The sequence below is a fragment of the Podarcis pityusensis genome, assembly GCF_964106645.2.
Source record: "Podarcis pityusensis genome assembly, chromosome: 4".
Lineage (NCBI taxonomy): Eukaryota > Metazoa > Chordata > Lepidosauria > Squamata > Lacertidae > Podarcis > Podarcis pityusensis.
Window position 1 is genome coordinate 62302140 of NC_138027.1, and position 19485 is coordinate 62321624.

Here is a 19485-nt window from a genome sequence, read left to right on the forward strand (position 1 = left end):
TTGTATTAAACACTAGACTGCAAAAATATGACTAAAGTTCCCAAGTATGTAATTATCTGTCTTCCCTCACACACACCACTTAAAATATTTTACAGAGTTACCCTGATCCCTAAACTACAGTTCCTTGCAGCCATTGGGACCATTTGCATAGCTCTATCTAAATAGTGATTGGATTAAAAACAGAGAAACACATTTTTTAAGTTTTCATGCAGTTTGCTCAGCCTTTGCCTTCCTTCATTAAACATGCAAATTTTGAAATGAAAGTGGAAACCCAGTTCTAGCAAGCTAGAAACTCATCTCAGTTCTAGTCATGAGTATTTTGAACACAGTGATGGTGAGAAGAACAAGCATGGGAGTTGATCTCAAGAAAATAACAGTACTACAAAGCATGAGGGCCTTCAGCCAAGCACTACTTTATATTGCACTGCAGCTGCTCCATGATTGCCTCACTGTTTCAGGAGCTGCAGTGCTGAACGGTGGTTGGCTGTCCTGATGAGCTGCTATAGGGACAGTCTCAAATCCCAACCTCAAAATGGTCTGCTGAAAACACCAGTCACCATCCAAGCTTCAAATTACAAGAAAGGAGATTCTGACTAAACAGCAGGAAGTATTTTCTAAGTAGGAGCTGTTTGGCGGTGGAATGGATTCTCTCGGATGGTGGTGGACTCTCCTTCCCTGGAGGTTTTGAAGCAGAGCAATGCCATCTGTTATGGATGCTTTAGTCAGGATTCCTGCATTGCAGGCTCCCAGTACATTTCCGCGCACAATTCAAAGTGTTGGTGCTGACCTTTAAAGTCCTAAACAGGCTCAGTCCAGTATACCTGAAGGAGCGTCTCCACCCACATCATTCTGCCTGGACACTGAGGTCCAGTGCTGAGGGCCTTCTGGCAGTTCGAGAAGCCAAGTTACAGGGAACCGGGCAGAGGGCCTTCTCAGTAGTGGCACCCGCCCTGTGGAATGCCCTCCCACCAGATGTCAAAGAGAAAAACTACCAGACTTTTAGAAGACATCTGAAGGCAGCCCTGTTTAGGGAAGCTTTTAATGTTTGACACACTGTTGTATTTTAGTATTTTGTTGGAAGCTGCCCAGAGTGGCTGGGGAAACCCAGCCAGATAGGCGGGGTATAAATAAATTATTATTATTATTATTATTATTATTATTATTATTAGGGGGTGGACTAGACGACATTTGGGGTCCCTTCCAACTGCAGTTCTATGATTCTATGAATGTGTTTTGTCTCAATTCTCATCTGGAAAATGGAGTAGCATTATCTCTATTAACCAGCATTAACTATGAATAATTTGCAAAAGGAATTTGTTTTTCTAAAAACACACGGTATCATGTATAAACCAATTTGAGGTCATTTTCTACAATCGAGTAGTATATACATTTTGTGAAATAAAGCTTTGTAGTCTGAAGTTTTAAGGCAGTAGACTATTGTTTCTATTACGATATTCTAATTGCTCATAACATTGGGAACAATTAATAGATGTTGACACATAAAGTATGTTACCACCACATCATGTGTTTGTACCACCTTTAGAAAAAATCAGCTATTTTGCAGAATTGTGCTCTATTGTAGTGAAAAGATCTGGAATTTCTTAGATCTGTAGTTGCTGCTATAAAACAGCTGCTACTATAAAACAGTTGCTGCTTTTTGTCCACTCAAGTCCTATTCCTCACAATCACTTTGTGAAATATAAGGCATAATTGATTCCTAATGACTGAAGAAGCTCATGAGATCAGCAGTTTAAGCTGGCTGTAGCTCTGCACTTGCAAAACAGTCTGGTATTTTCATTCTGGTTATAGTTTTGCCAGTGATTTTATCAGTAGCAAAAGCATTAAGGCCTAACCACTGGTTGAATTGCAAGTTCACAGGGCTGGCACCTGCTAGCCTTATCCCCAGCAAGCTTGCCAACCACCACTCACATGTTCACAGAGAAGACCTGAAGAAGGAAGGTCCATCATCACCATATGAATTCAAACATCTGAACAGGGCATCAAGACCACAGTATTTTTTGCAGGTAAAAATTACTGTCCTTATAAAACAAGTATGCTGAATAATGTGAACCCCCCAGTTATTGGTTTGAAGCATAAACTGAAAAAAACATAGGGAGGAATTGAACATTAAGCTAAGGTGATCATTCTATCAGGTCAAACATTTTGGCATGACAGAGTAATTCCCCACTGTGGGCTGTCCTGGCCCCACAAGCCAGTTTTGGGTGGTGCAGTGTTTGTGCATGGAAGAGGGAGGGCATCATTGCGCAAAGGGATATCCCTGTGGAGGGCTTCCACTGAAGGAAACCATTAGTTGAATCCCACCCATAGCCTTTGTTCATAGATTTAGTAGTTTCATGTGATTTCCCCCCTTCCCTCAAAGAAGTGGGAGGTCACATGAATCACATTTCTCTGTGTTTGGATGTTCAAATACAGCATTCAGTTCACACTCAAATTATCCCAAAATGGAGACAGGAATACACGTGCACATGTCATCCACCATGATACTTCAGTATTGCCTGGGCTTCATGTATGAACCAAGGCTTAGTAAGTATGAGCAAAGCTATCTTCATGGTCCCAACAGTTGTTATGGCCCTTAACCATTGCCTTAAAAAAAATATGGGGGAAATACCTTATCTGGAATCTAAGGAAGTATTACAGCCTAGTAATTTAAGCTGAAAAATAAAACAGGAGTTTAACAAGCCTATGAAAGTCTATTGTGAAGAACATTTAAAGAAATTATTACTATTACTATTGTCATTACTATTGTCCAATCACACAGTAAATGAGCGATCATTCTTTTTCTACCATAATAAGGACAAATTTCCTTCCTGAGATATTGGTGTATTCTTTTATACTCTTGAAAGCAAGTTACAGCACAATCCTATACACAAGTGACTTTTGAACACAGTGGGTCTTACTTTTGAGTAGACATGTATAAATTTGTGCTGTTGTGCAACAACAGAATTAAGGACACTTTCTTAGGAATGGAGTGAATGAGTGAAGCAAATTCCTACAAGTGCTAACTTAGGAAAACAATACAGAAGATTAAGCCATCTATCCCTGATCTTTATAGTTCACAAATTTTCAACCAGTATGTCAGGACCTTCAGGTGGATTGCTACAAAGCTGTCACTGCCATGCTGGACACTTGCTAAAGCTACCCAGGCCAAAGAGGCACTACACATGGTGCCTGAACTAGGATGTGTTATTCTGATGAAAAATCCATTCTAACAATTTCCGGAAGGGCTGTAATAATGTGACAGGTGAAAGGTATAAGTCTCTTCCCAATAAGGTACATATTTCTTACATGTCCCAGATCCTATACAGTAGCTACACCTCTCTTGAGGGAGCTCTAAATAGAGCAGGAGCATTCTATTCACTCTGAAGACTATTTCTATGGTTTTCTAGACTTCTTCAGGAATAGAACTATCCTAGAATGCTGAAATGTTAGTTCCTAATGCCTCAAGTGTCCCTGCTTCCATTTCCTGCTCCTTGCAGAAGTAGATTTTAGTGCGTGAAGGAGGGAAGACAAGGAATTTTAGCTGTTTCTGATCAGATCAGTTACGTGTGATGGAATGGCTGTGAATGTCTATAGGGAAGGCAATAATAGCAGGTGAAAGAAAGTAGGAAAAGGTGTGAGGAAAAAAGAACTTGAAATGTGTGAGAAGGTGGAAGGTGTCAGCAGAGAAGAACAGGCAACAGGGAAGCAGTTTGTTAATGGTTTCAGAACTCACAGAGTTAAAGAGTTCTGGTGACGTCTCTTTCCTGAGGCGTGGTTAGAAACACTTAAGGGAGGGGTTTGACTCTAAGTGTTTCAGTCTGACTCTCGGACGCGATGCGAGAGGGAGAATGTGTCAGTTCTCGCCAGGTCTGAATTTATGATGTTATTCTTCATGATTAAAGACAAGAGTAGATAAGGACTGCCTTGTGTCTGCTCTGATTTATTCCACACGTGCTGCACTTTGCTTCTCACCGCTGTGTTTCGCTCTGCTACCGGCAAGAGAAAGAGGCCTGAGGAGGACTTTTGCAGGAGGCACGGATAGCTTGCAGAGTTTCGCAACGGAAGTGTGCCAGGCTCCATGTTCAGTCTCTGTGTACACTCTTGTCCGGTGTAATCCGAAGAGGTTATGGATGCTCGCCAAAGCTTTGAAGCATTGCAGGAACGTCCCACGTGTGGGGGAAGCCAGCAGGAAAGTTGCTGGGGTCCAGCTGGAGCTCTGGAGCTGTGTCTTTGAAGCTGGAAGGAGCTCGCTGGGAGGAGAAGCCGATCTGCCGGAGCCGGGAGACGTGAGTAAGCTCAGCCCCCGGGGAGGAGGAGATGGCTCAGTCCCAGGAACACGGCTTTGAGCTTAAGCTGCCGTGTGCGAAACTAACTCTTAACTCGTGGTTAGAGTGGAGTTATTTAGCAGAGTTGTCCCTAGTTGGAGCCAAGCTCTGGGAAACAGTCACGCCGATGTCTACGTCAGCTGGGGCTGGTGCAAGCCAACGTGAAGCTGAGGAGCGTGTGCTTACTTTTCTGGCTGAGAACGTCAGTGCTGATTTGAGGCCTATTGTTCTGAATGCAAGGAAGCCTGAGGTCGCTTGGGTGGCTCTCCAGGAAGCGTGTGAAGCTGGGGGCAGAGGCAAGGGCCGGGAGATGGCTGCATCAGGACAGAAAAAAAGGCAAGAAAGTACGGAAAGCCGGTGCACAGCTGGGAAAGGCTGTGGGACCCCTGAGGGGGGCGAAGGGACTATTGCCACTGCTGCTGGTGCTGCTGGTTTAGCAGAGTCTAAAAGCTGCGTGGGTGATGCAACATGTCTGCGTGAGGAGCTTGGAGAGAGGCAAGCTGCTGGGGGCCCTTTACCCATCACTGGGGGTGCAGGAAAGCGTCCTGGGAGCCCTGTGAGCAGTGGGGGGGGGGGGGCGGTGAGCAGTAAAAGCTCAGAAAAGCCTCTTTTTCCAAAGGCTGCCAAGAGTTGTTTGCGTCGTGAGTCGAAGCCTGGGAAACAGGAAAGTGCTGAAGGCTTCAAGGCCAGCCATCTGCTGCAGAGGGAGATACGTGCTGCAGAGCTGTCTGGGAACTTTGAGATAAGTCCAGTCTTCAGAGCAACGCAGGAAGTTGCGGTTACGGACGCTGCCAAGGACAGGTGCAGCCAGACGTTTGTTGGCATGGCAACGCTACAGAGCAATGCCAGCAGGGACACAACTGTGAAGTGGGTGTTGGACTCAGGAGCGAGTCATCACCTGATAACGCCATCTGCTGGGGAGCTGCGGAATTGCAGGGCTGTTTTGACTGGAATGACTTGTAAATTAGCTGACGGGACAAAACGAAATGTATCTAAAGCAGCAAATGTCTATGTTTCTGTTTTGCAGGCGGAGCTGGAGTGCTTCATTGTACCAGGGATGAAGTGTTGCCTGTTATCGATTTCTGCTCTGGCGAAGCAGGGATACAAAATTTGTTTTGAAAATGATACCTGTTCCATTTCCAGAGGGGGGAGGCAACTTGTCAACGTGGAGAGCAAGGACAATCTCTTTGTTCTGGAAACACCTCTGGAGGGTGGTGGGAATGAAGGGAAAGCACAGGTGCAGTGTGCTAGTGTTCCCAGCCATGATTCATGTGTTCATGTATGGCACAAGAGAATGTCTCATGCTTGTCTGGAGGATGTTAAAAGGTTGCCAGGCTGCACCAAAGGTTGTAAAATCACGCCATGTGAGGGATCCCTAGTGTGCAGGGCATGTAGCAAGGTCAAAAGGTGCAGGTTTCCCGGGGTAAAGAGGGTAACCACAAAACCTTTTGAGTTGATTCACACAGACCTTACAGGACCAATGAAGTGTGAGAGTCTGGGTGGGGCCAGGTTTCTGCTATTGTTAGCGGATGATTTTACTCAGAATTTATGGTCTTTTTCTCTCAGGTCGCAGAGAGAGGCGGCGCAACTCATCCAGGATTGGGTTGCGGAGGTGGAACTAAGGTTCTCCACCAAGGTGCAAGAGTTCAGGAGCGACCGTGGGTCACAGTTCACTGGGTCTGCTCTGAAGGAGTTCTTCAAGGAAAAGGGAATTCGTCACCAGGTGACGGGTGCAAAGTCTCCTCAAGAGAGAGGCGTGGCAGAGCACAGGAGTGAAGCACTGGCTGAAGTTGTCAGGGTTTTACTGTGTGACTCTGGGCTGCCTCAGAGCTTTTGGAGTGAGGCTGGGAAGTTTGCCAGCTTTGTTTTTAACAGGTCCTACAATCACGATGTAGGTGACACACCGTATTTTCTGTTGCACAAGAGGAAGCCACAGGTGCATTTCTTCCGTTCGTTTGGTTCCAAGGCTTCAGTGCCAATACCAACAGCGCAACGGAAGGAGGGTGGTCCTAGGTACCAGGACATGATCTTCTGTGGGTATGATCCTGCAACAAATGGGTGGAAGTTTGCATACCCAGAGGGTGATCAGACCACGCTGCTGGTCAGCAAGCATGCTGAGTTCTTTGAGCAGGGTGGTTGGTCACAGCCTAGGTATGGTTCTGATTTTCTCTCAGAATGCTTGTCCGATTCTGAGGGGGAGGAAAGGGAGGAAGAAAGGGAGGAAGGAGAGGCAGAGGCGGAGCCTGTTGCTGAAGACCAGGTTGCTGATGATGGTCAAGCACAGGGGTGGGTTTCTCCACAGGTTAAGAGGGAACCCAATAGTGAGCCTTCATCTCCTGTTAGCCAAGTGCAAGAGGCCCGAAGACGCAGCAAGTCAGAGGGGGAGTCTTCTGAGCTTGCTGGAGACACACTTGCTGACCCCAGTGGGTCAGGAGGAGCGCCCGAGGTTGTGCTCCGGCGGTCAACTCGGACCACAAAGGGGATTCCACCGGAGAGGTTTCAGGTCACCAGTGCGTGGGTTGGTTTCGCACAGTGTGATTCTGGGAGTGTGGAAGGGATTCAAAAATTGCCTGGGATAGATGCCCGTGGGGGGCAAAAGGCAATGGGAGGTGAGTTGAACTCAAAGAGGTCTGTAAATAGGGGTTCACAGTTTCCCTCAGGTTTCGTGACGAGAGGGGGTGTTAATGGTTTCAGAACTCACAGAGTTAAAGAGTTCTGGTGACGTCTCTTTCCTGAGGCGTGGTTAGAAACACTTAAGGGAGGGGTTTGACTCTAAGTGTTTCAGTCTGACTCTCGGACGCGATGCGAGAGGGAGAATGTGTCAGTTCTCGCCAGGTCTGAATTTATGATGTTATTCTTCATGATTAAAGACAAGAGTAGATAAGGACTGCCTTGTGTCTGCTCTGATTTATTCCACACGTGCTGCACTTTGCTTCTCACCGCTGTGTTTCGCTCTGCTACCGGCAAGAGAAAGAGGCCTGAGGAGGACTTTTGCAGGAGGCACAGATAGCTTGCAGAGTTTCGCAACGGAAGTGTGCCAGGCTCCATGTTCAGTCTCTGTGTACACTCTTGTCCGGTGTAATCCGAAGACAGTTTGTGATAAAAAAAATTGTGAAATAAAGTGAGACAAGCAAATGGCAACAGAGAAAGGATTCAGAAAGTGCAAGGAAGAGGCAAAAAGAAGGAAGAAAGCAAGCATCCATTGCTTAGCAGGATTTGCTTCTTGGCTGATGTGAAGGGAAAGAAATCCTGCTTGCTCCGAATGCACCAGAGAGTTCCTTCAAGAGAGTTCTCTTGCACACCTGAACAGGGTGCTAAGCCACATCTGTCTGTCTGCCTGTCTCTCTTACACACACACACGCCAGCTGAGTGGTTGGCAGAGGAGAAACCAACTTATCTTTTGCAAGGAAAAGCAGCAAAGAAAGAAAGAAATATCTTTTATGTGACACAAACTGAATATAGCATCACTTAATAACTTTGTCATATTTACTAAGCTTAGCTTGAAGATAAGAATAAGCCATTTTATTTTATTTAACAAAATGTATAGTCTGTTTGATTACAAAACCTCTAAGAGGTTTTGATAGATACAGAAACTTCATCTGTATCTGAATCACTGTTGGGACCAAAGCTGAGGAGCAGTCGGGGAACATTTATCCAGAAATTTCACTCAAAAAATAAAAAACTGAAACACATTCACAGGGACACAATTTCTGGTGATCCATTAAAGTTTGGACATACAGGACCATTAAGACGAATTGATGCTAAGTTGTTTGTTTCTAGTTTTACAAATGGCTGAGTGAGCTTTAGAACATCCATTATATATTTGCTATTGGTCTTCAACCTCATATCTGGATTTTTACCAAAGTGACAAGTTTTTTTAAAATAGAGATTTAGACAAAGAAACGGCTTTCAGGTACTGGATAGCCCTGGGCAAAATATCACAACTTCATTAATGGCATGAGAGGGTTGCTTAATGGATTAGCTAAGATGTTCTTATAAGAAAGAACTATGAAAAGTAGAAGATACATGGGAGCCTACTGTTGGATCCTATGGACATAAATTCAGAAGCTCCACTCAGTATAGTGTGACTTATTCCATTGTCAATAAGTATACTATTTAACAGATGACTGTGGTGTTTTCCTCAAATTATATATAAATAGATAAGTATGCCTAGATGGATAGATAAGCATAATTACTCCAGAAATAAGGGCAGTTAGTGGCTGCACTTCCAGGTGTCTAGAAAGAGGACTGGAGCATATAACTTGTTTTGACTAGACCTATACTTAAAAACTGAAACCTTATTATAAAAAAATGTCCTGTTGTTGAGCAACTTTGATGATGGGAAGAACAAAATGGTGGAAGGAGACGATGGATGCCAAGAAACTGTCATTTGCTGCAAAGAAACAGAAAGCAGCAGCATATTTGTTCAGCTGGCATCATAATCATGGTAAAATATTGGGATAGTGTTAGAAGAAGCTTTTATCAAGGATCTGGATGGAAAAAGCAGGTTAAGAACATGAATGGAGGGAGAACATTTGAATTTTGTGCATGCACCACATTGCTAGTTTCAGTTGAAAAAGGAAGGCAAAGGTTGGGAATTGCCATGAAGTGTTTAACACCATATATTGAAAGGAGAGTCACAGGGCATGCAAAAAGTTAACGGTGAGTAGTCCAAGTCAAGGAAGGCATTAATGAGTAGTAACAAACAGCCATGAGATAAACCTTGTACAAAACAACAAAATAAGATGCTAAACAACTTTGTGAAAGGCCCCCTACATCTTTGTCAGCTTGGAAGTTTTATATGCATAAAAACCCCAAGTTTTTTGAAAAATGGAAGACGTAATTAGACAATTAGAGGCTACTTTGTAATAACGTTGCAGTGTAATTAAATAAGACTGCAGGAGGTTGGCTCCATGATGAGTGAAAGCCTCATATTTCAGCAGTGTGCCACTGAATGAGTATGTCCCTTCTCCATTTATTATTATGTTAGATTGCATTATTAAGAGCTTTTATATTTAAACACTATGAGCCTTCCTACCGGCTTGCATTTAAATCTCATGAAAGTATAAAGCTGCAGGACAGCACAATCCCGTCCATATATACATTTATAGAGAGCTTGTTATTAGTTTCAGCACCTGCTGGAGTTTGATGAGCATGTGCAATGCTCCAGTACAATTTGTGCAGGTTGTAACGGCAAAGAATTGTTCACAACAATGAAATTAGTGAATGGAATCAACATTTCCCCTGTCCAATCATTTCACAAAACATTTGCAGCCTTTGGTATGTGCAACACTGCTTTAACTCAACAACCCTTAACACTAGGAAAGAGACTGAAAAAAACCCCTAGAATTGATAGACACATAAAACAAGTGTGTTTGTAGAAGGATTATTGTGACTTCTTCAAATGGGCATCTTACCTTGCTAACCTTTTAGATTTCTTTGCAAGTGTCAACAAATATTTACACACAGATAGTCTGATGGATAATGGCAATTTGGATTTTCACAAAGTCCTTCCAAAGGCCTTTTTAAAAAAGCTTCTAAGTGAACCTAGAAATTGTTGTATACAACAGCTTGCCTTATTATGGATCAGCAGCTGGTTAAAAAATAGGAAGCAGGTGAAAGAAAGAAGGGGACTGTGCTTATTGGCCTGTGTGTAGCTAGCTGGATGAGAAGTTGGGTGGACTTGGCTTGGAAAAGGGAGCAAAGCTCTCCAGTGAACCTGGCTGGCACTCGGTTCAGGACAAACATAAGGAAATTAGTTCTTCATTCAGTGTATGTCTATTATACAGGATTAATTGCTGTAAGATGTCCACTTGCTTAGACAGTTGAAAAGAGAGAGAGAAATACATAGAAGATAAAGCAGTATGCCTATGCCCTTGCAATAAATAGTAGGGATTAGCGATTTCCCTTGCTTGGGTGTCTAGCCCAGGGGTCGGTAAACTTTTTCGCCAGTGGGCCGGATAGCCTGTGCGCGGGAGCACATGCACCTGTGCGCATGTGCACACGCCCACTGCTCTTCCCCCGCTGGCTTTCGGAGCAATGGCGGAGGAAGAGGAGGCGTCTGTGGGTTCCTGTTGGAATCACTTTCTGATAATGCAAAAGCACACTGCCTGATAAAGCACATTCACAGCCACACCTTAGCCGCTCTGAGGAAAATCCCTTCCGTAGATACAACTTCTGTCGTGGTGTGGCTTTCAAATCTACTGTGCTGTCTCCCCTGTTTTGGAAGGCTTATGTTCAGTTGTCTGTGAGGCAACTAAAAATATACATACATCAAGAACAGGTTGTGGCCAGCAACTCTCAGACAACACTCCCTGATCTCAAACAAGTTCCAACTTCTGAGTAGATGTTTTCCATTCTGAGTTGTTGTATCACCTCCATCTGCTAGGTTTCATTTTTGAACACTGGCAGACAGCCACAAGTTGTGCTATGCATAAACCATTCATTCATGCTGTGAAGATGGCCCTGTTGTGGATCTTGCTGCTATCAGAGGTCAAAATGATGGGCAGCAAAAGCAGGCCTTTTTCAGGAGTGGTGTCCTCTACTTGGAACTCTACCCCCTAGGAGTTTTGTCCAGCTAAGGCACCTTTAGCATGCAAAAAGCTGATTAAAAAACTCTTTCTTTCATAGGGCTTTTGATCTTTCAACATTTTGTGATTTTAAGCCTTCACCATTTTATCTCTGCACTGCATGTTATGATTAAAACTGTTGTTTAAAAAATTGTTTGCATATTATATTAATGTTTTGTTATCATATTTGTGAGTTAGGTTAATGGCATGATTTTGGCTGAAAGCTCGGCTAGAAATTTAAAATTGCAAACATACATAAATTAGAAATGGAGGTGCTGGGTTGCATCCAAATAACATCACATGAAAGTTCCATCACACAAGGATTTCTGCTTGTGCAATGAAACACCCTTCTTTTCTCGTCTCCTGCACTTCCCCAATCTGTTCTAGGGGTTGCCCTGACCCTCTGGAGCAGATTTAGGGAATGCACAGGCTGTGCTGGGCAAGGGGGGGGGGGAGAACAGAAAGTCCTATTGCTAAAATGGAAATATTGCACTCTTTCACTATTCCTTTCCTGAATATTAATTGAATAGAATTGTCCATATGAGATATACCTTTACAACGTTGTAATGTTAACAAATAATAACAATTACTAAATTGGTAAAATGAGAACTGTAACTCATTTGGCCTGCTACAGAACCAGATAATCCCACATTAATTTGTAATACATTTTTTTTTTAATAGCCAAGATGTAGGTCTAAGGAAATCTTACTTAAAAGGTTGCCATGGTGAAAAAGAGGAGCCTGCTAACTATGCAGAGTTTTTCCAGCTAGGAACTCTGAGACACTGCTTGATTTTGGTTTTATCTGTCACGGCTAATTTCTCATTTTATTGAAAAAGTTGTCAAAATGCAAAGTATGTTGAATGCATGCATCAGGTACATTTCAAATCTTACAGATGCAATCAAGTAACTTCTCAAACAATTCAAATCCTCTGCTATTTCTCCTTGCCAAACCCCTTCTCCTATTTCTAACTTTTTGTTATTTGCAAAATTTCTCAGCACTACTGATAAATCATGTCCTCAAAGACCATGTGCAATAGTAATCTTAACTGATACTTTGCTAGGTAGCCATTGTTGCTATTACAATGTCATTGTTGTGAACTGCCCCGAGATCAATGGGTATAGGGCAGTACACAAATTTAATAAATAATAAATAATTGAAATGCTGTCAAGTAATATTGAATTTTTGTGATATCTTCGTTATGAATTTGACACACCTATTGTATTTTATTATTTTGGCTGCAATGTGAAGTAGCTGTTATTGTTGTGAATAATGCAAGCTTGTTTTTAGAACAGCATCATGCAAATATTAAATCTAGGGCCAGGTTAGTTTTTTTAAATTTCTGACCTTAAATCTAGAGTGACATGTGGCCACAGAAACCTCCAGCAAATGGCCTATATTCATGCTTTCATTGGCTACATTGTGAATGCTGGAAAAGTGTGCCTGACTGGGTGAAATTGGCTCTGTGGACTCTTGGTGCCCTAGGACAGCAATTTTGAAGAAATGCATACCATGCTAAAAGACTAACATTTCTGAATGGTGGATGAGAAGGGGAGTTCTATGAACTCCACCGCCATTGGACATTGAACAATGACCAAAAAGGCACAGAAAACTCATTCCACACTGATGCTTCCAACTATTAGCTGGTACAGAATGGTAAACGTATCTGGGTAGAAGCACGACTGCATTAAATTAATGGCCCACTCTGGTTTTTTTTTTAATATGGTCATAGATCCAACAACTGCTGCTCCAAAAGTTGTGGGGTTACATGGAGATTGTCATATGTGAGTGCCCAGCCCCCGTACCACGATTTTAGTAGGTCGTGAGTGGAAGAGCCTTAATCCTGCCCCCCCCCCCCATAAATGCAGCAAGTTTTAAATACAGCATTTAAGACAACCACCAAACAAACAGAAAACCCTCTGGAATTCATCAGGAGCAAGTTTCCCAACTTTTTTTTTTGTTCCCCATGATATATTTCAAACCTATTGCTTTTTGAATTATTTAGACTTATTTCTTACAGAAAATGATTAAACTTCTAGTGTCAATAGCTTCCTGCCAGGCTAGTTCTAGTAAATTTTTATCTCACCGGTTGTTAAAAGTGTTTTCTATATAAAGATTATTAAAAAGTGTATTTAACTGCATTCCTTCGACAGATAGCCATTTTTAATGATGGCTTTCTTTTTCTTTCTTTAAAATGTCCTTTTCCAACTGAAGGGGGGAAATGACTAACATTTCCCTCCCTCAGTGTACAGAGGACTAAGGAGCCAAGGAATAAAAATTGGGAGATAGCTATACAAAACATCAACTTCTTACAGTGTAAACCATCTCTGTAGTTTTTGAATAAAAAAATAAAATATTCACCCCTTTTAAGTAGAATAACGGTAGCAAGTCTGCGGCCATATCCATTTTCAACATAACACGAGTAATTTCCGAGGTCTCCTTCTTCCACTGAGTCAAGAATTAATGAGATGGAAACTTCCTGTTCCCCGAGATGTTCCTTAAGAACTCTGTGAAAGAAAAAATCAGTTTGGTTTTTCCCTCCATATATAATGTTGTTTACACTACATCGCATTGAAAGATGATCCTGATGTGATGTTTCTCAGAAATGAAAGCAGCCTGGTTTCAAATCTGGTTATGGTTTGATGCAATCTTAATTAAATTATATAATGCCTTTTTCTTCTTCACTGTTAATGAGGACATTTGGTTCTGCAGATACTAATAAGAGCTGCAATTAATTTGACATCTTTAAGCATACCCTGATAAGATATCAAGGGGTTGTGCACAAATTATTCGTAAAAGGTTTACATGCTCTTTAAATAATATTTTAGAAAGATTTCTTGAAATTATGGTATATAAAGCAGGTGTTGAAAAAAAAGGATTATCTGATTGATCTGACACCAGGAGTGCAATCCTGCACATGTCTCTATGGAAATATTGAATTCAGTGGCACTTACTCTCTTTTGCTTCCCTTCTTGGTAAACTAGGGTACTGCTATGTTAAAAGAAATTTTATTTTTAGATGTTTCTCCATTGCTCTCATGCCACACATAGAACCCCAAATGTGCCCCCTCTTTCATTGCAAATAAATTCAGCTATATCCACAGAGGATGAATGTAAGCACTTTGGGTTTAAAAAACATGTAAAGATAACCTGCCATCCCTTGTTTTCCTTTACCATTTTAAACAACAAAGCAAATAAAACATTTCATACTCCCTGTTCAACAAAGAAAAAGAATACAAACAGTTCAGGGTCCTTCTGAACATACTCAAAATCACCAGACCCACAAACCAGTGAAAATCCATGACTCAATTTTTTTTTTTTTTAAAGGCCTCAGAGTATGTAGGTGTACATCTTTGGGAAAGCTTTAGATAAGAAATGCAACATGTCGGCTGTTCATGTAATATTCTATATGAGAGCTGAGCTTTGTATGCTTGTGTTGAAATATGGTAGACCTTAACATATTATTATTTAGCCTAACTGGAGATAATAGAAGCTTCTTCTACATACTTTTGTACAGCCTCAAAATCTGCATTTTTTCATTTAAAAGAAAATTGTTGAACTTGAGCTTTCAGAGATAACTGTGTACATGTAAAAGAACACATCTTTTATGCCAGTCCCAGAGTGCACCATGTGGAAAAGCAGGCCTGCAATGCTTTAGTGCATTTTAAAAATAAATGTCTATAGCATCCTTCACCTAGCACTTAATTCACTAAAGAATTGCAGATTAGTCTTGACAAAATATATACAATTTCCTCACTTTACCTAATATCACTTTCCCAAACCCGACTTTCATCCAAATCTTCAATAAACTTTTCGCCTTTCATCCAGTACATTAAAGGGCTGACTTCTCCACTGTATCCAAAGAACGCTCGGCAGGTTAGATTAGCAGAATGGCCTGTTGAAAAGAATTAATAAAGAAAACATGTTATTCCAAAACTGGCGAAAATGATTTATTTTATTATCAGCAGCTAAGTAATGTTTCCCCATACAGAACCTGAAAGAGCATAGCTTGAAAGCTGACCTTAGCATTCGTAACTTTTGAGAAGCAATTTTTACTCAAATATTGTCAAACTATTGACAGACACATTATCTAGTGCGGAATATAGATCTACTAGTTACAAAAGAATAGAGGCTAATCTTAGTCCTTGAACTAAGATTATCCACAGGCAGCTAACCACAGACAGATTAAGTATATGGTCTTCTTTCAAAGCATTGATTTTCCAAATATGGGATGGCCACAGAATTCATACACTATGCCTCTACAATACACAGAACCCAAGGATCATACAATTAATGTTTTCCCTTAGAAAGTGATTTATCATACTACAGATGAGAATCCTGCAGGCTGCATTAAATTAATGTGGCCCTCAGCCTACCTCTTTCTGTTCCCCCATACCTCTGCGCAACCACCAACACTCTTGTTAGTATCATACAATCCAACCACAGAGCATGATACATAAAGTGTCATTATGGTTTTTGAAGTGCACATGCTCTTTGGTTGGCTTCAGTTATGTGGCCCCAAAACACTTTCCTCTTGGGCAGCAGCGGCGCTTCATGCTCCGGCACCGGGGGTGGAGAGCAGGCAGGGGCGGGGCTCGCGTGCATCCTGGGGGCATGGCACGCCACCTGCGGGGGCGTGGCACCCAGCGCGGGTGGGGGAGCAGCCACGATGGCATCCCACTGGGATTGCACTGCTGGGGGCGGTGCGCTCCCCCCCACACTCCTTTTCCTCCACCAGTGCATAGCTGTAAACTTTTCCCTTTTCTTGCGAGGAATCCTATTCAGAATAAGGGAATTTCCCTTAAAAAAAGTTGACAGCTATGCGCCAGTGCTCTGGGGGAATGTGGCCCTTGGTGCTCAAAATGTTGTTGCATCCCATCGTCAAAGTATTACGGGCAGTCACTTAGACCTTATTTTCCATTTCTCATTCTATATCACTGAAGCAATAATACTGTTTGAGGCAAGCACTACGAGCTCCCAAGGACTTGTATTTCTAAATCCATAAGTGTTAAGTTTCAGCACCATCACAATATACAACAGAAAAAGATTACTGGTATCAGAAAAGCACTAGATCTAAAATGTCCCAAAGGTAAACTAAATGATACAAAGTACACACACACATAAAATTCAGACCAGCATAACCATGACTATCTAAAACAATAACGTGCCGGTGTATGGAATGCTGAAAAACTTGTTAAATAGGTTGCCCTGAATGCTGACTGACATCTTTTGGGAAAAGAAGCCATTTCCACTCTGCAAAACACTCACCCATCATTAGATGTTATATTACAATGGCTTCACTTTAGATATTTTAGGTGAACATGTAAAAATATAGTGTGAACGTGACGAATGGGATAGACATGCATCATAATTGTGCATTTGTTGCAGGATCGTCAGTTGATGTCAAATCTTGACTTGCTGCTGTGCAATGGCTGCAATGACCATGAGCGTTACTTTTAGCGGATGGAGTGCATCTTGGAATCAAGTATCCCTCAAAAGGAAGGAAGAAGGCCTCCTTCTGTTTTCCCATGCCACCAGCCTCACAACTTTTCCTTTGAGTACTTTCCACCCAGCATCGCTCACCTGTTGATGTCTAATCAGTGTACAGACTAAGCTAGCTGGACTGCAGGCCAAGTTATCCCTTAATCACCAACCTCATGCTCATGGGGGTACTGAGCCATGAAAGCCTGCTGAGCTTTTCCAGCCAGAATGAAGCAACCTGCTGAGATGGAACTTCACACTCAGAGGGTTCCGTCAACCATTTACAGGTGCATATTAATGTGTGCATGGTGATCTTTTAAAAGGATCTCCTGAATCAACAAGGAAGGGGGAGGGAGGTAATGTCAAAAAGACAAACCTCAGAAAAAGAACTCTCTTCTCATTAAATTAATGGGGATTTCCCCTCCTGGATGAAATATTTAAGTGTATTTTTAAACATGGAATTCAAAGTTTCTGTTAAATATGAAATATTTACGCCTGGGAAATAAATTAAGAAAGAAGCACCATCTCCCAGCAATATTGTACAGATTACTGCTGAGCAAGGGCCATTAATATGCCAGGTGTTCCACTATAAATTAATACCGAGGCTGCGGCTGCTGTATAATCTATACTTTCCAGGCTGGCTGAGCTTGACAATAAACTATCGAGAAGGTCAGTGGTGGGTCATGCAGGCAGGATCTTTGTGACTAGCTACTACTGCTGTTACTGATGTCCTTGTTTGTTACTTTGAGCTAATAGCACAAGGAATAGGGGATGTTGGTTCTTGCTTTGGGAAGTGCAGTTTCTTATTTAACAAGGCTATATGTACTCCCAAAAGTGAATCTGTTGCTTTCACTGGAATTCACACACACGTGCATCATGCCACTTGTTGATGAGATACAAAAACATTGCAGACATCAGAAGGTTATTAATAAAAAAAATTGGGATGTAATGCGCACCAATCTTTCTTCATATTATTTCCCATATGTGTGTATTAGTAAGTGCAGATTGAGCTTACTGCCAGTTAAGTGTGCATTCCATTGAAAAATGCAGCCTCAGCCATTGTTTCACACACATGTTTCTAGCTTTCTGCCCTGGGCTCATCTATCCTAAATTATAGGAAGCAACCATCAAGGATCATCTATATTATGGGGTGTGGGTGGGAATGGGATCAGTATTCTTCAGAACCAAGACCCACATTTAATGCAAAAATGCATTTTGGAACACACCCCCCCCCCTTTAATCATATATTTGCATGGTGGTAATGCTGCTGTTATGAACCACGATCCAGCTGTGGGTCCAAACCCACCATTTGACGATCAATGGTTTGGAGATAAACTTATTCAGTTTATTCCGCCCCCCAGATCTAAGAACAACTCTAGCAAGATTCACTTCTTCATGCTTTAGCCAATCTTTGAGGTTCCTTCAGATTTTTAAATGGCAGGTAATTCATAGAGAGCCTTAAGCAATTACTGCTTTTGCAAATGCATTTTTGAGCTAAGCTTTGAACATCTGGTCTAAAGATGATGCAATTTGGACAATGACTAGGCACATTATGACTCCCGTGAACAACCACATCTTTCACTTCTTGCAGATGCAATATCATTGCACCTCAACGTTTACAGCCTTGTAAAGAGCTTAACTTTACAGTTGCAATAAAGATATATTTTGTGCCTCTTCCCTCCTACCCCGTAATTTGCTGCATCATGGTCTGAAATCTCAACTTTCTCCATGAGCCCATAATTCCTAATTCATGCCCCAACAACATCTTAAGACAAGTTCAGCAATATATAAATGACCATGCGGTGCTGAAGCCAATATAAAATATTGAGATGTAAGTGGGTAAGTGATGGATAATAAAAACTGGTTTCCTTATGTTGTAAAGTATAATCACACTTTACCTGAACAAACTAGCAGTACCAACAAACACATTTCAAAGATAAACATACTCTTTCCTTGCTCAAGTTTATTTATTTAAACTGGGGGAAAATCAGGCTAATCTAGACAACATGATTATGCAGACTCCAGTGATAAAGATGCACTTTCTGTTCCAGCTAATTGGATTCAGGCAGAGGCTTTAATCAAAAAGCTTCTCTGTGATTTAAAATGAGAGTTTTTCTTGTTATGTAGCCTGGTTTCAAAGCGAACAGAATGTGAGGAGGACCTTAGAGCATCAGAGGGTGTTTGCTTGAAGACAGCCAATAGCATCAGCAATGACAACATTTGGTCTCACTGCTGTATTTCTCTAATTAGTAAAATGCTGGGCATTTCCAGGTTGCTGTTGTGGCACCTTTTCTCCACTAGAGGACAGTGCCTATCTTTCCAATGACCAAAACATTTATTTTTAATCCATAGAGATTGTCTGGTATATAAGCTCTTAATTAAAAACACCAGCATTCGAATAAGCTGCTAGTTGTAATTAGCAAACAGAGAATGTTTTGTGCTTGAGTAAAATGTCATATTGTATGGACAGCTTATATTTCATTTGCAGCATTAGTCATACATGTTAGAATATCCTGCAATGACATCCATGTTCGTCTCTTATTTGTGAAGGCTCGTCACTGAAGGATGTCTATTTCTTTTGGAAGCAGCAGTAATTAGCAGAATAGCTAGGCAGTTTAAATAAACCCTCAAAGAGACTTTTTGTGATTTGGAATCCTGGGCAGTTTTACCCAGGCCTAATAATATGCATAAACTTGGAATACAGAAAAAAGCACAGAAAATCTAAAAGAAAATTAAAAGAAAAATAATTTGGTAATGCTAATGTATCACAATGCACAGGTATGAAGGCAAACTCATATCCAATGGCAATACTAGATTGTATAAAGAGATTCTGCCAAGTCTGACAGGAATAAAACATTTCCCTCCCACACGTTTGCTCACATTCTTTTTCTTCAGTATGAGAAGAAAGAAATGAGGTGTAAAAGGAAGAGAATTATCTTTTAAATTATCAGTCTGCCAAAATAAGTGCTTGCAGGACTGCTTAAGGTGTCAGGAGCTAAGCAAGGGACAGTGTTACCTGTTGTCCTTGTGCATGTACAAGCAAAGGTGTGTGTCTCCTAAACATGTCCTTGTCAGATAATGTGGGGAACACTTAGGTTTCCCCCATCATCTT

At 41.6% G+C, this 19485-nt stretch overlaps 1 protein-coding gene across 4 annotated transcripts in view; it reads right to left on the reverse strand.

The window, feature by feature from the left end:
* IL1RAPL1 (interleukin 1 receptor accessory protein like 1) overlaps positions 1-19485 on the reverse strand; it is a 658802-nt gene that overhangs the window by 23008 nt on the left and 616309 nt on the right. For all 4 annotated transcript variants that reach the window (XM_081003463.1, XM_081003461.1, XM_081003460.1 and 1 more), the window contains 2 exons: positions 14655-14787; positions 13255-13400 (listed from right to left, as the gene is read on the reverse strand). In XM_081003463.1, the coding sequence (XP_080859589.1) occupies positions 13255-13400; positions 14655-14787 (279 nt within the window). The remainder of the gene's footprint in view (positions 1-13254; positions 13401-14654; positions 14788-19485) is intronic.